General features: G+C 40.1%; 1 protein-coding gene across 2 annotated transcripts in view; it reads right to left on the reverse strand.

Moving 5' to 3' along the window:
* Window positions 1-2,635: 2,635 nt before the first annotated feature.
* kdm5ba (lysine (K)-specific demethylase 5Ba) overlaps window positions 2,636-22,058 on the reverse strand; it is a 96,898-nt gene continuing 77,475 nt past the window's right edge. Inside the window, exons 21-27 of one of the 2 annotated variants that reach the window (XM_055654728.1) lie at window positions 21,637-21,816; window positions 20,221-20,328; window positions 16,828-17,337; window positions 12,492-12,609; window positions 7,470-7,693; window positions 5,790-6,116; window positions 2,636-3,437 (exon numbers count right to left, since the gene is read on the reverse strand). In XM_055654728.1, coding sequence (XP_055510703.1) covers window positions 3,285-3,437; window positions 5,790-6,116; window positions 7,470-7,693; window positions 12,492-12,609; window positions 16,828-17,337; window positions 20,221-20,328; window positions 21,637-21,816 — 1,620 coding nt within the window. In that variant the 3' untranslated portion in view covers window positions 2,636-3,284. The other variant, XM_055654729.1, reaches the window with a different exon arrangement.

Genomic DNA, 22,058 nt, shown 5'->3' on the forward strand with positions numbered 1-22,058 from the left:
TCAAATGTGGAGTTTTGAACTGGGCATTTGAGTATTTCCATCTTATTTCTCCACAGTAATATTCCCAGGTTGGATTGGTATATGTTGGGCGCAGTTAAGATTCTTACTGCACTTTGATCCAAATCACATAACTGTTCACTCCATTTACTATTTTTAAAAATTGAAACATGGTGTTTGCTGGTGCGCAAATCTGTTTTCAGTGCACTTCGCTGACAGCTGGAGTCACGGGGTCATTAAGACGCACTGAACCAAGTAACTAGTGATGTGAATGCCAACAATAATAGCTCACAGGGAGTTGGATTAGGATCCATTGTAGTGAAGTCCAACAAGCATTGCCCAGCTGCATGCATGTGCACACTCAGAAGGGGTTGCTACTGATGAATCAGAATTAACTTTATTCTTCCTCCCCAGTGGCCCATAGAGCTGATAGTATTAGTTTAACATCTGCCATACTTCAAGCAATCATTGGCAGAAGATACCCGAGCCATTCAAAGAGCTTAGCTTTGTATTCCATGGTTATTTACTAATCCCAGTGTAATCTTGGATTTGGGAAAAAAAAATTATGTATATTTTATGTCAATATTTTTCAATTACTTTGGTATACTTATATATTTAAAATTCTAAAGGAATATGATTTCACATCAATTCTGTGTGTAAATATCCTCTCAAAGCAAGTCAACTATTTAGTCACTCTCATTTTGGATTGAGGACTGTTTACCAACTTTACAAGGCTATTACATTTGTCTGGTTATCCTTTACCAATTTATTTTGTTTAGCCTTTGATTCATTTGCTGTTTTTTCATTGCGGCAGTGATAAAGTTTGTGCTTTTTCATTTTTTCTTCCCTGTGCTGGTTTGGAGCAACAGCTATAAATCAGTTTTGAGGCTAATTTACCAGTTTAGAGCTCTTGGGTTCATCAGTATCATAACATTTATGTCAAACTCAGACAGTAGTTTAATCAGCAATATTAAAATTCTGTGAATTCAAAAAAATTGATCAAATTTGATTATTGGTAAAAAAAAACGACATGTAATTCCACTGATGGGCTGGAAATTAAATGTTTATTGCACTTGGTGGTTTCATCCCAGCCTTTCTGCCAGGCTACTGCACAATTGTACTCTACCAGTTTATCTATATATGCAAAACATCTTCAGGGGCACCAAGTGGTGAATTGGAAACTGGAAGCTTGCTTACCGCCCACCTACTATATGAAAATCCACAACAAATGCCAAACTGCCTCCCAGTCAATAAAGCAAACACCAGGATCTTAGTAAATTTTACAGAGGATAGGAGCAATAGAAAAATGGGAGTTATGTACTGATACCCATGTACCAAGTGTGAAGTGGTAGGTCAATGAATAGATATTCAACAAACATGAAGTAATAACTTTCACATAGATTTGGATAAACAGATTACTCATGATTAAAAAGCTAGTAAGCTAGAACATTTCTGGATTTAGAACTTCTGGACATAGAATCAACAAGAAACCAGCCACCGTATGAAGGGTCAGACAGACTAACAGTACTTTAAAAATGTTTCCCATCAGGTTTATCCCCAATTTCTGCTAAAAAAAAAAAAAAAACGTACTAATATTCACCAACTGTTAAAAGTATGATCCAAATGTCTGATATTTAAAAGCATTTTATTTACACGATTAAAAACAAAAGATAAATATCCAATGTTTAAAAGTCCAAAGCCCATTAAAATGATTTATGTAAATTACAACAATTCAAATAAAATGTAAATTAGCTAAAACTCACCTTTGCTCCTTGTGGCACTTCCACTTCAGTGAATGAATGTAAGACTTTCCTGCCACTGGTTACTTGTGTGGATGTCCCATATAAATTGACAACAAACTGTCGCAACTTTAAAATGTGCATTTTTTCCAATCATAAAACGTTGCACTCCTCTGCCAGTCTGTGTGTGGTTCATACTATGAACTAATTATTGAAAAGCCACTTTGGGACTTCAACATAAATATGGAAGCCCTAAATTTGCTATTTGGTAGGGAAATCTCTGGGTAACATTGATATTTGGATCATTATTTAGTTGAGTGAATACATAGTCAATGTGAGCCAAATGCAAGATTATCTTTAGAATGAAATAATAGAATGGAGGGTCTAAATATGAAAAGCTCAAATCGGTGCACGTGCAAAAGGTCTCCAGGAGCCTTAGTATTGTTAGATAGGCATATAAATAGTCAAAGCCTAAGAAATGCAGATTTTTACAAAAGGCAAGTTAATGCTAAATAAATTGTTAATTTTAAATCTTAGATAGCTTATTGTTAAGCAAAAGGTAATAAATAATGTGTGAAATGGAGTTAGATCACAAATCAGCTTTCTCCATATGTATCATGACAGAAACAAAAAACAAAACGATCTTTTTCCAATATTCCAATTTCACCTCTGCCATGTGACAGAATAGACCAACAGTGACCTGTTCCCAAGTTTCTGCCAATACCCTCCAATACTTCAACAATATCCCAGACACGGTTCCACATCCACTCTAAGGTGAAGGTTTCACTGAGATCTGAAGAAAGCCACTTAGTCTCTATCAGATTGATGCAAAAAATTGTGAAAGACTGTCCCTGGTTCAGAAATTTAAGTGGTGCATAACAAATTACAGTCTAAAATGCTCATTTGTAACCAAAGGTTTATTTCACAAAGGAGACTTTAACATTAGATACAAGCTACCAAAAAAAGCCAAAGTACAGCGAAGGCAGTAAGTTTACAGACCTGGGTCCATTGTCTATCTCTAATATTCCCCTGCCACAAGGAACTTAAACACCTCCATTCTGTACAATAACCAACACTCTCAGAAAACCATGTCTGGCCATTTAACTCACAAATCTGTTATTGCTCAGATAAATAAAATTAACCTACAAAACAAGTCAGAATCGCTCTTTAAGATAAAGATGCCTGTACTAAACAGAGGGTCCCAAGAAAAATAGTTTTTTTTTGGTGACTGGAGGTCCTTAAGACCCAATGAGGCTGGGTATGTTTTCAGGGAAATCTCAAACTGAGGTAAAGGAAGTATGCACTATTTAAAAAGAGCCAATAGATTTCATAATGGGTAGAAAGTCCTGGGGTGTAGTCAGCATCATACATTTTCACAACAACAGACAAAAAGATCATACAAGAATGAGAAGATACAAAGGTGGAAAAAGTTTGAGAGTCCTCGTAGATGATCCCATGAGTAGAGATTTAGCACCATTTGTGGGCTGTAGAGCTATCAAATCCACTGCTTCTGGTGGAATCTTTGATTTGCCACCATTGTGCCCAAGGCTAACCCTGGCCAATCTGATTCCTGTCGATCTGGTCTCTTACAGTACAGTTGACACAGATATAGTCCTCCTTTTCTGCTGTTTCTGAGGACACGCCAACACAGATCTGATGAAACCACTGGTTGCAGCTACCATCACATTGGACCCAGTCAACCTACGCAAAAGGAAGAAACTTTTACCACAACTACATATCAAAACTACATTTTTTATTTACATCTGTGTTTTATTGGAAAAAGATGAATTTAGTGAAGACAAAGCCATATCCTTTAATGGGGTATTGCCATGAAGATATCTACACAAATGTATGTATTCACGTTCGCTTAAAATGGCTCCTTTTTGATGGGGAATAGCTCATTTTAAATTTGGCTGAGATCAAATGGATGAGCCCTCTTTTCTGCCCCAGGAGAGGCAAGCACAATTTAAATTGAACATGGACAAGAGCTTCATTTCAATATTATAAGAGATATAAAAAGGCGTATACAATTTCTTCACAACAATCACAGCAATATCTATTTAATTTAGCAAAAAAAATACTACATGGGCATTATCAAACAAAAGATTGAAGCAAAGTGACACAAAGATGTATGATTGTTCAAGAAGGAACTGCAGATGCTGGAAGATCGAAGGTACACAAAAATGCTGGAGAAACTCAGCGGGTGCAGCAGCATCTATGGAGCGGAAATAGGTGACGTTTCGGGCCGAAACCCTTCTTCAGACTGATGGGAGGTGGGGGGGGAGAAGGAAGGAAAAAGGGAGGAGGAGGAGCCCTAGGGCGGGGGGATGGGAGGAGATAGCTCGAGGGTTAAGGAAGGGGAGGAGACAGCAAGGGCTAGCAAAATTGGGAGAATTCAATGTTCATGCCATCCGGACGCAAGCAACCCAGGCGGAATATGAGGTGCTGTTCCTCCCAATTTCTGGTGTTGCTCACTGGCAATGGAGGAGACCCAGGACAGAGAGGTTGGATTGGGAATGGGAGGGGGAGTTGAAGTGGTGAGCCACCGGGAGTTCAGGTAGGTTATTGCGGACTGAGAGGAGGTGTTCGGCGAAACGATCGCCCAACCTCCGCTTAGTCTCACCGATGTATAATGGGTTGAGGTCAAAGAAACAGGTTTCTAAGGAAAAAGTGGTGAGATAGACATGTTTTAGGAGTGAATTCTTGGTGAAAGAAAACCAACAGCAATGGAACTATTAAATCAGAAGTGCTGACAGAGATACGCACCTGAAATATCTTAAAGGGACTTGGCAAAGTTAGAGAGCTGCTGAACTGTACAGAAACAGGGAGCAGCATGTGCATGGAAGGATTAGAAGGAAACGGTAAGAATTTTAAAACAAGGTGTCATGGGGAGAATGAACTTCAAATCAAAAAAAAACCTTGGAACCTGCACCCAGAGTTATAGGGGTACATATTTCTAAATTAATAAGATATTTTACACTAAATTTTGAGATGTTGAGGTAATTTTTCAATGCATTTGTTTCATTGTTGTTGCTGCGAAAGACACTTATTTGCCAGAATCCAAACAGCATTATTACATATTTCATTAGGTGGATGGATAATATTTCAGAATCAATGTATCTGATGGTTCGTGGCTTTGGTAGGTATGACTGTTTCCCCAGGCACAGACTCACTTTATTTCTTAAGGATAGTTGTGAGGCAGAAACAATACTGGTCATGCATATGGCTGATAAATGCGCAAGGACAGAAATGATCAGCTGTGGCTGAACATGCATGTACTTTCATGAAAAAAACCCAGCAATGCATCCAATGCATTATTTTCTCAACTTTCAGAAGTCAAACAATGAGCCTTTTATCAGATCAGCACCAAGTTAAACTCTTAAATTCGTTTTTCAATTTTTACATTGAATCCTATTACATAATATTCATTTCTCTACATAATGATCTGTTACTGGCTTCTAAATTCTCTTCCAGCAACCAGAAACATCAAACGGTCTTTATTTTGCCCTGGGGTCACAATCGCACATCTCCATTTTGAGATAAATGGGACTTTTCAGTTTCTTTTTCTTCTTCTCACTGGAAAATCAAAAGCAATTAATGAGAATGAAAGTTCTTATTTAAAAGTGATATGTTTTATGTGTCCAACCTCCATATTTGCATATTGCACCCAGATGAAGTCCGAGTGAAAGTATGTGACACGCAAACAGGATGAGGAAAAGTAGGGTGAGAAAAGGAGGAAAAAAAGACACTGGAAAACAACGAGAATATATAAGTGCCTTCTTTGAATTAGTTAATTGAGTTGATGTCTGGGTTGCAAGGTTATAAAATAAAAGTTAAATTCATTATTTCTTTTTTTAAAAAATATGCATTTAATTTTCAGTTGTAAATCATACAACCCAGGCATCAGCTCAATGAACTTCTTGAATTTAATCTTAGATGAAAACAAATTTACACTTTAACTATGCTTCTGTTCCTCATTTTCCACAATATACCGTCTCCAGCAAAACATGTATTCGCCATGTGCCTGCAAAATCTGAAAAAATGAATACTGACCTCATCCCCCTCTGGTTGTTGGCAGCTTTGCGCAGGGCAGATTGCATCCTCATCTTCGGAGTCCTCTGGCTCGGAATATGGAGATTCCATTATCACCAATGGTTCTTCTGTTGGGTGTGGAAATTCAAAACATTTGGCTGCCTCGAGACTTCCAAAACTCAGATCTTTTAATTTCTCTTGGGTTAATTTGAGCCCTCTTTGTTTAGGGGTGCTTAATTTTTTCAATTTTTCTCTTTTTTCACCCATTGAGCCATCTTTTTCAATTCGTCTCTTTTTCCTTTCACAGTTTCCTTCTCTTTTCACTGGTTTAAAACAGCAATCTTCATCCTGAAACGGAACACAGATTACCGTCTCAGATAAGCAAAAGAACCATCTGCTGTCATTTCCCTGTTTGAGAGATATTGGGGGCATTTGAGGGGAGTCGGCTTCAGGGATGTTCGGTACCTGGACAGGGTCTTCACCGAGGATCACAGCTAAGCATGGCGCTGCCCAACAGCAGCAAAGGCACAGGAGTCAATGAATTAAATGTTATAGAGTCAGGGAGCTGTGGATCCTTTGGCCCACCTGGTCTATTCTGACCAGGTTGGCATACTGGGTTGGTCCCATTTGCCTGCATTTGGCCGGTGACCCTCCTAGTCACGCAAAATCTTTTACAGGTCATAATCCCATATGCTTTGCACCTTCCTCTGGCAGCTCTTTCCACATGCGATCTAACCTCTGGGCAGGAAGTTCCCCTGGGGTCCTTCCAGGTTCTCTCGCCTTGAACCTTTGCACTCTGGCTTTAGAATCCTCTGCGTCTCATGTGTTCAACGTGGCGCAAATAAATATATCCATCAGGAGATCCATGGAAGATACTGACCTCATAAATTGATGGACTAGAGACCTGGGTTCAATCCTGACATCAAGTGCGGTCTGTGTGGTTTACATGTTCTCACTGACTGCAAAGGTGGGTGTGGTGGGTGAGGGGGGGGTTGTAGAGAGGTGGTCATGGTGCAAGTTTACATAGCAAGTGAGAATGTCCTTCAATGAAGAAAATTTAAGTAAACAAACTGTTGGAAGCAAATAGAAATGATGCTGGTGCATTATACCAGACGGTGGCAAAATATACAATCGCATTCTCATAGTACAGGAGCCGCTTGACTCATCGAGTGTTCACTAGTTCTTTCAAAACCAATTACATCAGACCCATTCTCACATTTTGCCATTACCCCCCCCAAATTTTCTTTCATTAAATATCCAACTACCTTTCATTTAAAAGGCTTATTCTAACTCAAATGACTTTATCACAACCCCCAAATCATTTGCTTGCAAAGGTTATTCAAAACAGCTTATTTCCATTTACCTTTGTTACCTATATATCTGAACTTGTCATGATCTTATACACCACTATCAAAGTTCTGCTCAACTTTCGTAGCTCCGATTTCCAGCTCCCTCAGTTTACATTACGTTGATACATAATTAATCAAAGACGGGCAAAAGCAAAATATACAATAATATTATTGAGCTAAGATCGTGCATGCTCCTTGTAGACTGTAGCAGCCATAGATATTATTCAACAAAAATATTAGAAATAGTAGTTGCCAATTGACACTAAGCATGTATGCTTTAGAAGTAAATTACAGTTACAATTAAATAGTAAATTTATTTTTATTTCTGCTGCAAATGTTTCCAGTTCCATACCTCAGCTGTAGAAGCATCACAGGCCTCCGTAAGACATTGCATAACATCCAATGGTTCATAGCTCAGTCGTTCAGATTGTTGCTGGTGATCTTCTACCACAGGGGACTGAGTTAGCCATACGATCTGGTAAATGTGTTGCATCTCGGGTAGAGTGACCTGCATTAATAGACCCTCCATCATCAGTTCTTCAAGTTGGGCTGTCACATCATCAGACAGGCACAGCCCTGGAAGAGTTAAAAGTTTGTGACAACAAGTTCCTTATTCCAAAGAAAGACAGTCTAAAAATATTTTCAGATGAGACAAGTTTCCCCAAGTAACACTGTTCTATCAAATTTGTCCTGTAAAATCAAACAATTGACAAAAGATATGTACATCAACCACTGATTTGTGACTGATAACATGTTGGTATCAAATAAAAGACAACTATTGCAGTCAATGCCTTACTCAAAATCAAGTGTTGTGAGCAATTCAATTAGAATTGAAGTTTTACACCATAGGGGTTGACCAAGATGTCCAATAAACCACTTGGTATATTTTGGTTATAAACAGTCTTTGATCCGAATATAAATTTGGTTGGAATTCACGTTCATTTCCCCCCCCAATCAAATATATTCAAAGGCAATAGACGCAGCCATTGTTAAGGATAGAGTTGTCCGCTTCCAGAACTTTCTTTCATTAGGCTTTTAATTATTCACCATTCAAAATTGGAAATCAAATGTTGCAAATTGAAGTATCCAAGACTGTTAGAGATCAATCATCACAGTGCCTGGACATGGCTGCAGGAGTTTATTGGCCTAGAGCCAACTATATTAGCTACTTCATCAATTAACTTCCCTTGTATTGCAGGATCAGAAGCATGGATGCTTGTTGATGATTTGCACAATAATCAAATCAATTTGCAACTCCTTAGCAAATGAATACCAGCGTACATAAAAATCTTAAGACAGCGTTCAGGCATGGGCTGATAAGCAGTATATTATGTTTGTGGCCCATATGTGCCAGGCAATGACCAATCCTGATAAAATAAGAGTCTGTTCTCCCATCCTTGACAGTAATGACATTACCATTTCCAAATAACCCACCATCAACATCCTGGAGTATCATGAGTAATCATAAACTGAGGTAGACCAGCCACATTAATACTGTGACTATATGAATGGGTAAGAGGCTGATTATTCTGTAGCTGGCCTGCACTTAGACATTTAGACTTAGACATTAGTCTCACTGGCCTGCACTTAGACAATAGGTGCAGGAGTAGGCCATTCGGCCCTTCGAACCAGCACCACCATTCAATGTGATCATGGCTAATCATCCACAATCAGTACCCCGTTCCTGCCTTCTCCCCATGTCCCCTGACTCCGCTATCTTTAAGAGCCCTATCTAGCTCTCTCATGAAAGTATCCAGAGAACTGGTCCCCACTTGGTCATTCCTCTGCCCAACTATGATGCAACGGCTTTACTGCTGTGCCACTGGGAGATTTCTGGAATAATCGAGGACAGGATTTATCCATTTGAAAACTACAGGGACCATTCTATATGCATAAGAGAATAATATTAATCCAAAGTTTTGCAAGGAAATTGTAGATGAGAATAAGCAACAAAGGAAATGGTAGAGGTCAACAATCTAAACATGGACTAGGATGGAAACAGAGGAGTCTCCCTCTCACTCTCTCTCTCTACATTTCTCCCCATCCTAGTTCTCCGACCAGTCCCTCTGTTTACATTTTATTTTTGTATGCTTTGTTCTCACCTTTCCCTAGCTAACAATGATCTATTCTACGTTTTCCTTGAGCTTCGTCCCCTTTGATGTCTCATTTTCAGACCTTACCCATCTAATATGGTGGGAAAAACAAGGGGGTAGATTATTATCTCAATGGGGTTAGGTTAGGTAAGGGAGAGGTGCAGCGAGACCTGGGCATCATTGTACACCGGTCACTGAAAGTTGGCTTACAGGTACAGCAGGCAGTGAAGAAAGCTATTGGAATGTTGGCCTTCATAACAGGAGGATTTCAGTATAGGAGTAAAGAGGTTCTTCTGCAGTTGTTGGGCTCTGGTGAGACCACATCTGGAGTATTGTGTACAGTTTTGGTCTCCTAATTTGAGGAAGGACATCCTTGTGATTGAGGCAGTGCAGCGTAGGTTCACGAGATTGATTCCTGGGATGGCGGGACTGTCATATGAGAAAAGATTGAAAAGATTAGGCTTGTATTCACAGGAGTTTAGAAGGATGAGGGGGTATCTTATAGAAACATATACAATTATAAAAGGACTGGACAAGCTAGATGCAGGAAAAACGTTCCCAATGTTGGGCGAGTCCAGAACCAGGGGCCACAGTCTTAGAATAAAGGGGATATTTAAGATTGAGGTGGGAAAAAACTTTTTCACTCAGAGTTGTGAATTTATGGAGTTCCCTGCCACAGAGGGCAGTGGAGGCCAAGTCACTGGATGGTTTTAAGAGAGAGTTAGATAGAGCTCTAGGAACTAGTGTAGTCAAAGGGATACGGGGAGAAGGCAGGCACGAGATATTGATAGTGGACGATCAGCCATGATCACAATGAATGGCGGTGCTAGCTCGAAGGGCCAAATGGCTTCCTCCTGCACTTATTTTCTATGTTTCTATATCTATCTCTGTCTCCCTCTCCCCTGACTCTCAGTCTGAAGAAGAGTCCCGACCTAAATCGTCACCCATAGCTTGCCCTGATGAGCCCCTCTAGCATTTTGTGTCTATCTTCTGAAAACCTTATTGATTAGCACATTTCTTATCTAGCAACGAAGCCAGTATCTTTGCACTTGGTTTTAGAAAATGAGCCAGGCAAAGTGCAGCAAGTATAATCAGGTAATTATATGAGACAGCAGATTCAGGAATCCTGAACAAAAAAAAAAATAACCTGGAGAAATTCATTTGTGTAGGGAATTTCTCCAGCAGTTCACTTTATGATCACTGGGGAATCGTCTAGGTACACCAATTATTGTATGAAAAAGATACTAAATACAAGAATTGCAATTAAAATTACATAGACCAATTCATGCCACAATGAAAACGGGAGAAAAGTCAATTTCAATGGGATGTCAGAGAATTCAAAACTTGGCAAGCAAAATTGAACTGTGATAAAAACAGAAAAACATCAGTGAGAAGAAAAATAGAGTTAGGGAAAAGCATGATAATCGGAGGCACGTCAGATTGGAGAGGAGTAAAATGCTGAGGCTGTGGCCATAATCCTTCAAATGTGTAGGTTTGGAATGGTGCACCAACCTACAAATATTGAAAACTGCAATGGTTACAAATTTGCTTCAAATTGGGTGCGTGGAACAGTCAGTACGGACCAGTCAGTTTAACCTTGGTGGTGGGGAAAGTGCCAGAAGCAACAATTACAGTCATGATTAACACACAGTTGGGAGAAAAGCAGCATGGCTTTGTTAAAGGCAAACTATGTTTAGTTAACTCGGAATCAGTGACATTGAACAAAAACATTCCCTTCAGCCAACCAAATGTATGATAGCTATCACTGATCTCTATATATTTCTCGTATTGTGGCGGCACCTGGTGGCAACCCAAGCACACAACAAACCATTGGCACTGGAGGGCAGCATCTTGGTGTGGGAAGCGCTAGTCACTGGGTCGTTACCCGAGTTGGTATTTAAAGCCGGGCAACGCCCATGACCTGGGAGGAGTAGGGAGCTGTATTGGAGAGAATAAACACGTCTAGTGCACGCAACTCGTGACATCACACACATTAACCACTTCCCACACACACTAACCACCCCCTTGATATTATGTTAATATTATTCATATGCTTCTTTTACCCCATCCCCGCCCGATCCCCTCACACATAGCCCCCAACTCGCAGGCGGGGGCTAGAGAGGGAGGGGGGGTAGAGAAAGAGAGAGAAAGAGAGTGGGGGGAGGTAGGGGGGGGTGACGTCACTTGCAACGCATGGAAGACAGCAGGCACGCAGATCCATTGTGACATCATCAGCGAAAGACAGTCGTTTTTATTTCAAAGTTTTGTCCGATTTTTGAACATTTTCATTAAGAACTCGAGAAATTAAGCATGAAATTTTCAGATAAGGCGATTTCGGACTCAACGGGAACATTTTTCCGAGAAGGTGTGATTATACACAAACAAATGAACACACAAATACATCCACATACAAGATCAAAGTTTTAAGTATATAGATATTTGAAGACCAGGGAAGTTTTGATAAGCCTGTACTGACAAGGCTACAATTACTTATTTCCTACAACAAGAGGTAATAACTAGGGACTGTCAAGTTAATTGTACTTGATAATAGTTCAGGAAAAAATATGATCAATGCCAAAAAGGGTGGTGACTACAAAAAGCCTCAAAGCATCTAAAAACTATCTGGAGTACTTTGGGCTCATTCTTTAGAAAGCACCTCCCTTTGTTTGTGTTCAAAGTAAACAAATCAATTGCAGTGATTAGCCAATAACTCCATTGGCCTTGTAACATACAATTATCAAGATGGTAAAATGACTTGATCTATTCCCCAATCAGCATGACTTTCCAAATTACCAGTGAGAAATAGAATACTTCATGTCTACTAATTATCAAATGGAAATTTCCATCCTTTGGGCTAGAAATGGGTCAGTTTGGGGCTTTATACTAAGCAATGGATAGTCATCCAATTACAGTGAGTCTTCTTGTTGAGACATTACTAGATGATGTGACAATAATTTTAACTTTTGCACTCAATTTCCTTTTGGTACTCCAGGTAATGTGTGAAAAATCATTTGTGCAATTTAAGAACCATGAGGTAACGTATGTTGATCAGAGATAAACTGTTGCCTTTCACTTCCCAGAAATGTATCCTCTACACATGATTACCACTGATTGCACCAAGGACTGCATTTTTGTAAGCTTCTCATTCCATATATAATTGCGCACCTTTGCAGGAAGATAAAGAGAAAACAGCCTTCATCAAAATAAATTATTTTTCATAGAAGAGCTTTAATGAAAAGTAAGCTGCAACTCCGCTGCAAGTTAAATATACAATTACAAACCTTGGGCTGGGATGCACTTCCGCAATAAAGATCTGGAATCTTCCGTCTTCTCTTCTTCCGATTCATTCCTATTGCAAACTGCAGTATAAAACTTAATCTCTTCTGCATCTGAATTCATCTGAATAGATAAGAGAAATTAAATCCATGAATACACTTCATCTATGAATAAAATAAATCGATTTCAATTGGTTTACGTGTCAAAGATGGGGAAGAGGAAAAAAATGGGATGATAGATTAAACACAGCTTCTGGGATAAGAAATAATGGTTGAAATGTGTATTAAATGAATAATAATTTCCACCAAAGAACGAGAATAACTATACTAAAAAAGAGAAATGCAGAGTCAAATTATCAAATTGGTAAATTGAAACCATTTTATTGATTGGTTTGATGACGTTGGCAAATGAGCAATAGCTTTATTAGATGGATGTCCGATTCATGCACAGACATTCACCACAACCAGAAAATTCCAAGTCATACGTGAAAAATCCATAACTGGTTAATTTAGAGATATAGCATGGAAACAGGCCCTGTGGCCCACCGTGTCCACGGCGACTGTGGATTACACATTCATAGTAGTTCTGTGTGATCCCACCCTGGTAAGGTCACATTTGGAATATTGAGCAATTTTGTGCATCATATGAGAGGAAGGATGTGCTGGCACTGGAGAGGTTCCAGATGAGGTTTGCAAGAATGATCCCAGGAATGAGTAGGTTAACCTATCATGAGCATTTGTTGGCACTGGGCCTGTACTTGCTGTAGTTTAGAAGAATGATGGGGGATCTCATTGCAACATACAGAGTAGTGAAAGGCTTGGATAGTGTGGATGTGGAGAGAATGTTTCCACCAGTGGAAGAGTCTAGAACTAGAGGTTGTAGCCTCAGAATCAAAGGATGTCGTTTTAGGAAGGAGATGGAGACATTACTTTAGTCAGAGGGTGGGGAATCTGTAGCATTCTTTGCCACAGAAGGCTGTGGAGGTCAAGTCATAGAAAGTGGATATTTTCACGGCCGAGAGATGGATAGATTCTTGATTAGTACAGGTGTCAGAGGTTATGAGGAGAAGGCAGGATAATGGGGTTAGGAGGGAGAGATAGATCAGCCATGATTGAATGGGGGAGTAGAGTTGATGGGCCGAATGACCTAATTCTACTCCTATTCCTTATGACCTTATGAAGAGCATTAAAATGGGTATATCCCCAGGGCCTGATAGGATCGATACCAGGTTATTGATAGGGACAAGAGGGGCGTATCCAGGGGCCTTCATGAACATCTATGTATCTTCTCTAGTCACTGACGAGGTCCCGGAGTATGGGAGAGCAGCGAATGTTGTTCCCTTGTTTAAGAAAGGAAGTAGAGAAAAATAATAGGCCAGTGAGCCTCATGTCAGTGGTGGGGGAGCTAATGTAGAGGATCCTTTTAACTCATATTTGGAAGACAAGCTGCATAGTTTATGTATTATGTACCGAGGGAGTTCTCCCACATCGTCGCCATTATTGTTTACATTCCTCCTCGAGCGGAGCCTGTAGTTGCATGTGACGTCATCCAAGAGACTGTCGCGAGATTACAGACCCGACACCCGGACGTACTCATTGCCTTATCAGGGGACTTCAATCACGTGAACATCAGCCCCCACTTGTCAGGCTTCTCACAGTATGTTGACTGTCCCACAAGGCACAATAAGACACTGGACTTGTGCTATGTCAATGTCAAGGAGGCCTATAGTGTCTTAGCCTTTCCAACGCTTGGCAAATCAGATCACAACCTGGTTTATCTAAGGCCTTCTTACAAACCCTGTGTACTGAGACAGCCTACAACCACCCGGTCTTTCAGAAAATGGACACCAGAGGCCAGTGAATCACTGAGGGACTGCTTTCAATGCACAGACTGGGACATACTGATGGAGTCACAGGAATTAAACAGCTGTATGGACATCAACAGGATGGCTGGATGCATAACGGACTACATCAACTTCTGTAGGGATGTTGTTGTGCCAGTAAGAACTGTTTGTTGCTTTCCCAATAACAAACCTTGGATTACAAGCAACATCAAGAGCCTCCTTAACGAGAAAAAGGAGGCTTTCAAGGTTGGTGAAAAAATCAAGAGGGTACAGCACCACTTGAAAAGGGTTATGAAGCAGGCAAAAGGAGAATATAAAAGGAAGCTGGAGAAGAAACTGCAGTACAACAACATCAAAGAGGTGTGGAGAGGAATGAAGACCATCACTGGCTTCAAGGAGAAGAGAAGCCAGCCGTCGGGAGACGTGGACAAGGCCAATGAGTTTAACCTGTTCTATAACAGGTTTGATCTGATATCCCCTCCCACCTCTACAGGTTCAGCCTCTCCCTCACCATCACCTCACGAGGCAGCCCCCCCAACACCATAGCTGCAGCACTTCCTATGCCGGCATCTCCTCAACGGTTCTTCACGGCGGACGAGGTGAGAGCTGAGCTGAGGAGGTTGCCCCCTGGTAAAGCAGCTGGCCCTGATGGTGTTTGTCCCAGGCTGCTACAAGACCGTGCGGCTCAGCTGGCGGAGCCTCTCCAGACCATTTTCAACCTGAGCCTCCAGTCGGAGGGTACCAGGTCTGTGGAAAACATCATGTCTCGTGCCGGTTCCCAAAGCAGGGCGGCCGACCGAGATCAACGACTACAGATCAGAGAAGGGTACCAGGCCCTTACATCCCATATCATGAAAACAATGGAGCGGCTACTCTTTCGTCTCCTGAGACCACAAGTCCATCACGCACTCGACCCACTAGTTTGCATACCAGGAGAACATTGGGGTGGATGACGCAGTCATCTACAGGCAGCACCGGATCTACTCCTTTTTGGACAAACCCGGTGGCTATGTGAGGATTATGTTCTTCGCCTTCTCAAGTGCATCGCCTTCTCAAACACCATCCAACCCCTGATTCTGAATGACAAGCTTAAGAAGATGGGGGTGGATTCCACATTTATCTCCTGGATATACGATTGCCTGACGGGTCGACCACAGTTTGTCAAGCTGGGGGAGTGTCTCTGGCACAGTGGTATGCAATGTTGGAGCCCCACAGGGAACGGTTCTGGCCCCTAGGCTGTAGGGGGATGCATTTTTGCAATTTTTAATTTTTAATTGTTAATTATTGGTCTTTTTAAGTATTTATTGCTCTCAGGTAGTGTCCACAGTGTATTCCATGTATTTTCTGTCTGCGTTCGTTTTGAATCTGTGGGTTTGTTGGTTGGGGGCTTCTGGACATCTGAATTTCCCTGAGGGGATCAATAAAGTATTTATTATTATTATTATTATTATTATTATTAGTTTTACCCAAAGGAGGCCATGTCTTATGTATTTGAGCTGTTTTTCCAGAAAGATGATCAATGAGGTAAGTGGATGTTATCTACATGGATTTTAGTAAGTATTTGATAAACTCCCTTATGTAGCCCGATCCTGAAGATAAATATGCAAGGGATCCACGGTGATTTTGTCATTGGGATTCAGAACTGCATAGATCAACAGGTGCATAGATCAAAGACCAGATGGCATATCCTTGAGGTGAGAAAGCAAAGTTTAAAGGAGATTTTTTTTTTTTTTTTTTTTTTTTTTAAACAGATAGGTGTGTTCCTGGAACACACTGCCAGGTGTGGTGGTCCAATATAACAGTATTTAAGCGACTTTCTGAGAGGAGCATGACTAAGCAATGGAGGGACATGGATCACACGCAGGCAGAGTTAATCAGTTTAACTGGAATGTGTAACATAGTCTTTATGCTCAAATGTTTTTTACAGTACTGTTCAAGGAAATAGGGATTAGGGAAATATAACTGATGGCAATTTTCCACTGGGATCCTGACTAGATCAAATATGTCAAATGAGCTCCATGAGCATTGTAAAAAGTAACATTTTTAAAAGTTGTAAATTTTATCAATTCTATACAGAGAGTTGCTTTAAATGTATTGTTCCTCTGAATTTGGAAATATGTTTTTTTTCTTAAATATCGAAATGAAAGTGGGCACACCATTTTTTCACTGCAGGCTTCCAATAATGGAGCCCTGCATATTTGCAAATATTTAAGCTTTTAAAATCAGAGTTTGGTATTATCAAAATCATTTCATGCAATTTTGTGTTTAGTCTTTCACCTTAATAGCAATTAAGAGAAGCAAGGATTGAAATATGTAGCAATTAGCATCTTTAAACTTAAAATGAATTCTGCTGCAGGTAGTTATATGGTAGCTAGAAAGACAATGACCCACAAGAACTCAAGATGTCAATTTTTCTATTAAGGAAGTTGCTATTAAGAAAAATTGTAATTTCATTTCTTGGGAAAGGGAAGTTGAATTAAAAAGTAGCTGTGACCTACCTGCAAATTGCATTCAGCTACTTGTTTCTCTAATTCAGTAGCAGCCATTTGTTTTGTAATACCTGGCCAAGGTTGGGTTGCTACTTGTGAGGTGATAAAGGCCAAATGTAGTTCCTCTGTGTCAAGAAGCTGCTTTGCCCGATGCTGCCAGTTCATAGCTCGTTCAAAAATATAATTTAGTGCTTCACCCTCTGGCAGTCTTACAGGAATCTTTTGCAGTGTTGAGAGGAGTGGGATGATTTTTTCAAAGGATGGCTTTTCTGATCGCAGACAGATTGGGCAGAGCCATGGCAGCTCCTCATGGCAACCACTAGCAACTGAGACACAGTGGCTGTGGAACCAGTCTTTGCAAAGCTCACACTGCAGCATGGAGCCTGATGGACCATTCTGACAAACACACATTTTGATTTCAATGCACTCTGTATCAGAAAGGTACTTTCTGGAGTTTGTTGCTTGGAGGGAACGAAAGGATTCCATTTCTTTCAGCCTGGCGTCATTGAAAGTTTCCATCTATAAATCAGAAAAATAAATTATATTTGCAAAATTATATGACACAATGCCAATAAGATATTTCCCCAAACATTAGCTATGTTAACAGCAATGAACTAAAATAAATTTAGTTAACATGCCCCAGCATTACAACCAAATTTAAAGCTGCAAGTGATGGAAACCAATCTATATTAATGGTTTGACAGGGACAGAATTACACCATAGTAAGATTTACTGACAAAACAAAAATAGTTGGATTACCATGTCAAGCCAAGAGCCAGCAAAATTAGATAAATTAAGTGTGGGCAAATAAATTACAAATGTGAGGAAACATGAGGTTATCCACATTGGAAGAATGAAAGAAAAAGCACATTACTAACTACATGGAGAGAGATGCAAAATGGGATGGGGAAGTCTGGTACTTGGATTGCAAAATGTTAGTGTGCAGATATAACAAGTAATTGTGAAAGCCAATGGAATGTTGTCTTTTATTGCGAGAATATGGAATATAAAAGTATACAATTTAGATCCAACTTGACAGGCTGTACTAGGAAAATTGTGCAGTTATTGCCCCCATATTTAGAGAATGATTATAGTTACATTGTAGATGGTGAGACAAGTTTAATTGGGGTAATTACTGGGACAAAGGGGTTGATGTATAAAGAATTAGCGAGCAATTTGGGCCTATACACATTAGAATATAGAAGAATGATAGGTACTCGCATTGAACACTAGATTGAGGGGGATTAGCAGGATATATTTTGATAGAAATATACATGAAACTGGAGCTCACAAATTTCTTCTGAGGATCATGAATCTTTACAATTTTCTACTAGAGAACACTGCAGACCCATCATCATTGAAAATATACAAAAAGAAGATTAATATACATTTGAATTATACCAGACTCAATAGGCATAGGTGGAGAGAGGGGAAAACAATGTTAAGGCCAAGATTAGATTAGCCATGATCTTAATGAAGAGCAGAGTATGGATTTGTCTGCTCTTGTTCCCGTTTCTTATGTTACATTGGCCAGGCAACATCAATATACAGATAAAGAGTTAGTTTCAGGTTGATGACCTCTGATTCTCTCTCCACTGATGCTGTTTGACCTGCTGAATATTTACACCATTGTCTACATTTAGATTCCAATTTTTCAATCAAAAACATGATAATAAAGGGAACTCCTCCCATTCCTGGGTACTAACTGCACAACAAAGTAATTTTATGGCACTGCACAGTACCAAAGAAACCAAAGTATTGTATAAAGGATCTCCTTAGCCATTGCACCTACTCCAGCTCTTTGCTGGAATTATTATTACCAACTCCACAAAAGATCCAAGGCTACGAAAAATCTCAATTTTCAAATACGGGAATACCTGGATAAACAGAGGATCCCCACTTATATCAACCTGACCACAGAAGTCCCTGAATCAGAGGGCGGTTAATATAGGGGTCTTACTGAAATCATTCTGAAATGAATTACTTGTGGCTTTTGGAGGGTCAAATGTAAAAGGAAATTATATAGCTATAGTATATTATTAATGGCACGACCGTTAACAGCATTGACTTACAAATGGGTCTAGCGGTCTAAGTCTAAAGCTCCCCGAAAATGGCAGCGCGTAGATAATGGTGAAGAAGACATAAGATATATTTGCCTTCACCAGTCGGGGCACTGTGTATAAAAGTCAGGAAATCATTTTGCAACCTTATAGGGCTTTGGTTGGACTGTATTTGGAGTACTGAATGCAGTTCTGGTGAATCCATTGCAGGAAGGATGTAGAAGGTTTGGAGAGGGTGCAGAAAAGGTTTACCAGATTGTTGCCTTTGTTAGGCTCCCTGTGCGGTTCCGTATATATTTCAAGACCCTCCTCTATGTCTACAAAGCCCTCAATGGGCTTGCCCCCTCCTACATTAAAAGTCTTCTCACCCACCACTCCACCTCCAGGTCCCTCAGGTCGTCCAACATGGGGCTGCTGAATATCCCGCGGTCTAGGCATAAGCTTAGGGGCGACCGCGCCTTTGCGGTTGCAGCTCCTAGACTGTGGAACAGCATCCCCCTTCCCATCAGAACTGCCCCCTCCATCGACTCCTTTAAGTCAAGACTAAAATCTTATCTATACTCCCAAGCCTTTCCTGACGTCCACTGAGCTGTAAAGTATCTTGGCCAACGACAGTTGTTTTTTTAAATGTGCTATATAAATAAATGTGACTTGACTTGAAGATATTAGGTATAAGGAGGTGTTAGATAAAGATGGACTGTTTTCTCTGGAATGACAGAGGCCGAGGAAAAACCTTATAAAAGTATGTAAAGTTATGAAAGGCATAGATAGGGTAGTCAGAACCCTGTTCCTCCCGATATTTCTTAGAATCTTTCTACTTTCTTAAATAACTTTAAAAAAATGACCAATTCTGACCACTTGACCACTGACCTTGCCAGCCAGAGAAGATATAAAGATCTTCGTCAAAGCCCTGCAATCTCCTCTTTTTACTCTCAATAACCTAGGATAGATCCCATTGGGCCGTGGGAATTTGTCCACCTCAAATACTCTTCAACATCCCAAAACCATCTCCTTCTTGATCTCAAACCGCCCTAGCATATTAGTATCTCCCGAATGATTTTACTGTTCTTCTCCTTGATGAATACAGGTCGAAAGTACTCATTTAGTACTTTTTCTACATCCGTAGAACTCCATACAGACAGCACCCGTAGTCAGGATCGAATCCAGGTCTCTGGCGCTGTAAAGCAGCAACTCTACACACAAAAGGCCACCGTCAACAACACCATATAACCATATAACAATTACAGTACGGAAACAGGCCATCTTGGCCCTTCTAGTCCGTGCCAAACACTTATTCTCCCCTAGTCCCATCCACCAGCACTCAATGACCAACATTACTTACATTTTCCAGCTTTGGACTTTTCCATTTTCCATTCTGCAAATGCTCTTTTGATTTCTTGGCTCTCTTCTTCAGTCCAGTTGCACAAGTGTCTGACCTGGGACACAACACCTAAATTAACAAACATAAAAACTTAATTTAGCAGCAATAAAACAATGACAGAAGGATTCAAACTTCAATTATCAGAATAAGACTCTAATGATCGACTATTATCAAAATCTCAAAGATTATTCAACAGTTAAATATCCCATATTTTTGAAGATTTACATCAGATTGCTACACAAGGTCAAACTCTAAATCAAACTCTAAACCAAGCAGGCAGGTCTGGTGCTCAATAGCATTGAAACTACCCACATTATATTTTGCTCTGTACAGTAATTTTTAGATTGGAGTAGAAAGTTATGTTTATTTTCATATGCATCAGATATGAACCAGAACAATTAAGTTCTTACTTGCAGCAGCTCTACAGGCACATAAGGCACAATGAAAAAAATTTATAAACAATGAACTACAGTTATTGTAAGTAAACAAGACTTTGGTTGAGCAAAACCCAAAATACACATAGCAACCGTGGCAGTGCAAAGTTTGTATTGGTGCAGTACTGAGATATGGTTGTGGTTATGATTGTGCGGGGTAGTCCAAGGACATGGGAAGAAGCTGTTCTTGAACCTGGAAGTAACAATTCTCAAGTTCTTGTATCTTCTTGGTAATGGTTATACAGAGAAGAGAACATGGCCAGTGATGTGGGTCTTTGGTGATATCAGCTGTCTTTTTGAGGCAGGTCCTCGTAATCCTTTTGATGACGGGAGATCAGACTCTATGATGAACCAGGCACCGATTCAGGACTTACCTTAACTTTCATTCATCTGGACGCCCGCAGTGGCGACTGCGGAGGGTTGAGGTCCTTACCACGGGGGAAAATGGAGGAGGACTGGCCAATTTTTGTGCCTTCCACCACAGCGATGAATGCTGTGGTGGATGTTTGTGTTAAATTTTTATTGTGATTTTGTGTGTTCTTTCTCATTGTACCGCTGCTGGCAAATTCATTTAACTTGCACTGTATGTGCAGTGTGACGAATAAAACCGTATTGTATTGTACTTTCTGAATCCTGCTTTTTTCTGAATCCCGCTTTGTTCTGAATTTCCACACCAAGCCCTGATGTAACAAATCAATAAACTCTCCACCACATACTTACCATAAACCAATCCGTGGAAGTTTGATAAGAGTATTCGGTAACATGCTGAGGAATCAAAGGCATTTTGTGATTGCATCAATGTTCTGGACCCAGGACAGATCAGGGAGGATACTTGCACCGAATATAAAAATGAATTTCACCGACAATAAAGGACCATCGAATCATATTCATACATTACAATACTGAATAAAGAACATGAATAATGTATTGTAACATTGCTTACTTCATAAAGGGAGCAATTAGAGTTCTTAGTCAGAAAAATGTTAGCTGCACTGTCTTTCCAACTCTCAGCCTCTTCAAACAGGGACTCAAGTCGAGGAAGTGGATGCAGATTTACTGGGAGTGCACGGCCTCGTGACACAAGCTCCATCAAGATTTCAAAAGGGTGAGGTTGGCCAGAGCTCTAAAAGTAAATACAAACAAAAACTAATTACACATAGAATTATACCGTTAAAAGTGGCCAACTTGTTAAGTTTATTAACTCTCAAAAGTCAGCCCAACTGAGTGTAAATTTTTATATTTCAGTAGTTAATAATAAAAAGACAATAAAATTAAAATATTTGAATAAAGGGTCCCAAATGCATTCAAATCTTCACATCAGAGGATTCAGTTTGAGTGCATTAATGTCTTCCTTCAGCACTGTGC

Source organism: Leucoraja erinacea, chromosome 24, assembly GCF_028641065.1.
Source record: "Leucoraja erinacea ecotype New England chromosome 24, Leri_hhj_1, whole genome shotgun sequence".
NCBI classification, from domain to species: Eukaryota; Metazoa; Chordata; class Chondrichthyes; order Rajiformes; family Rajidae; genus Leucoraja; species Leucoraja erinaceus.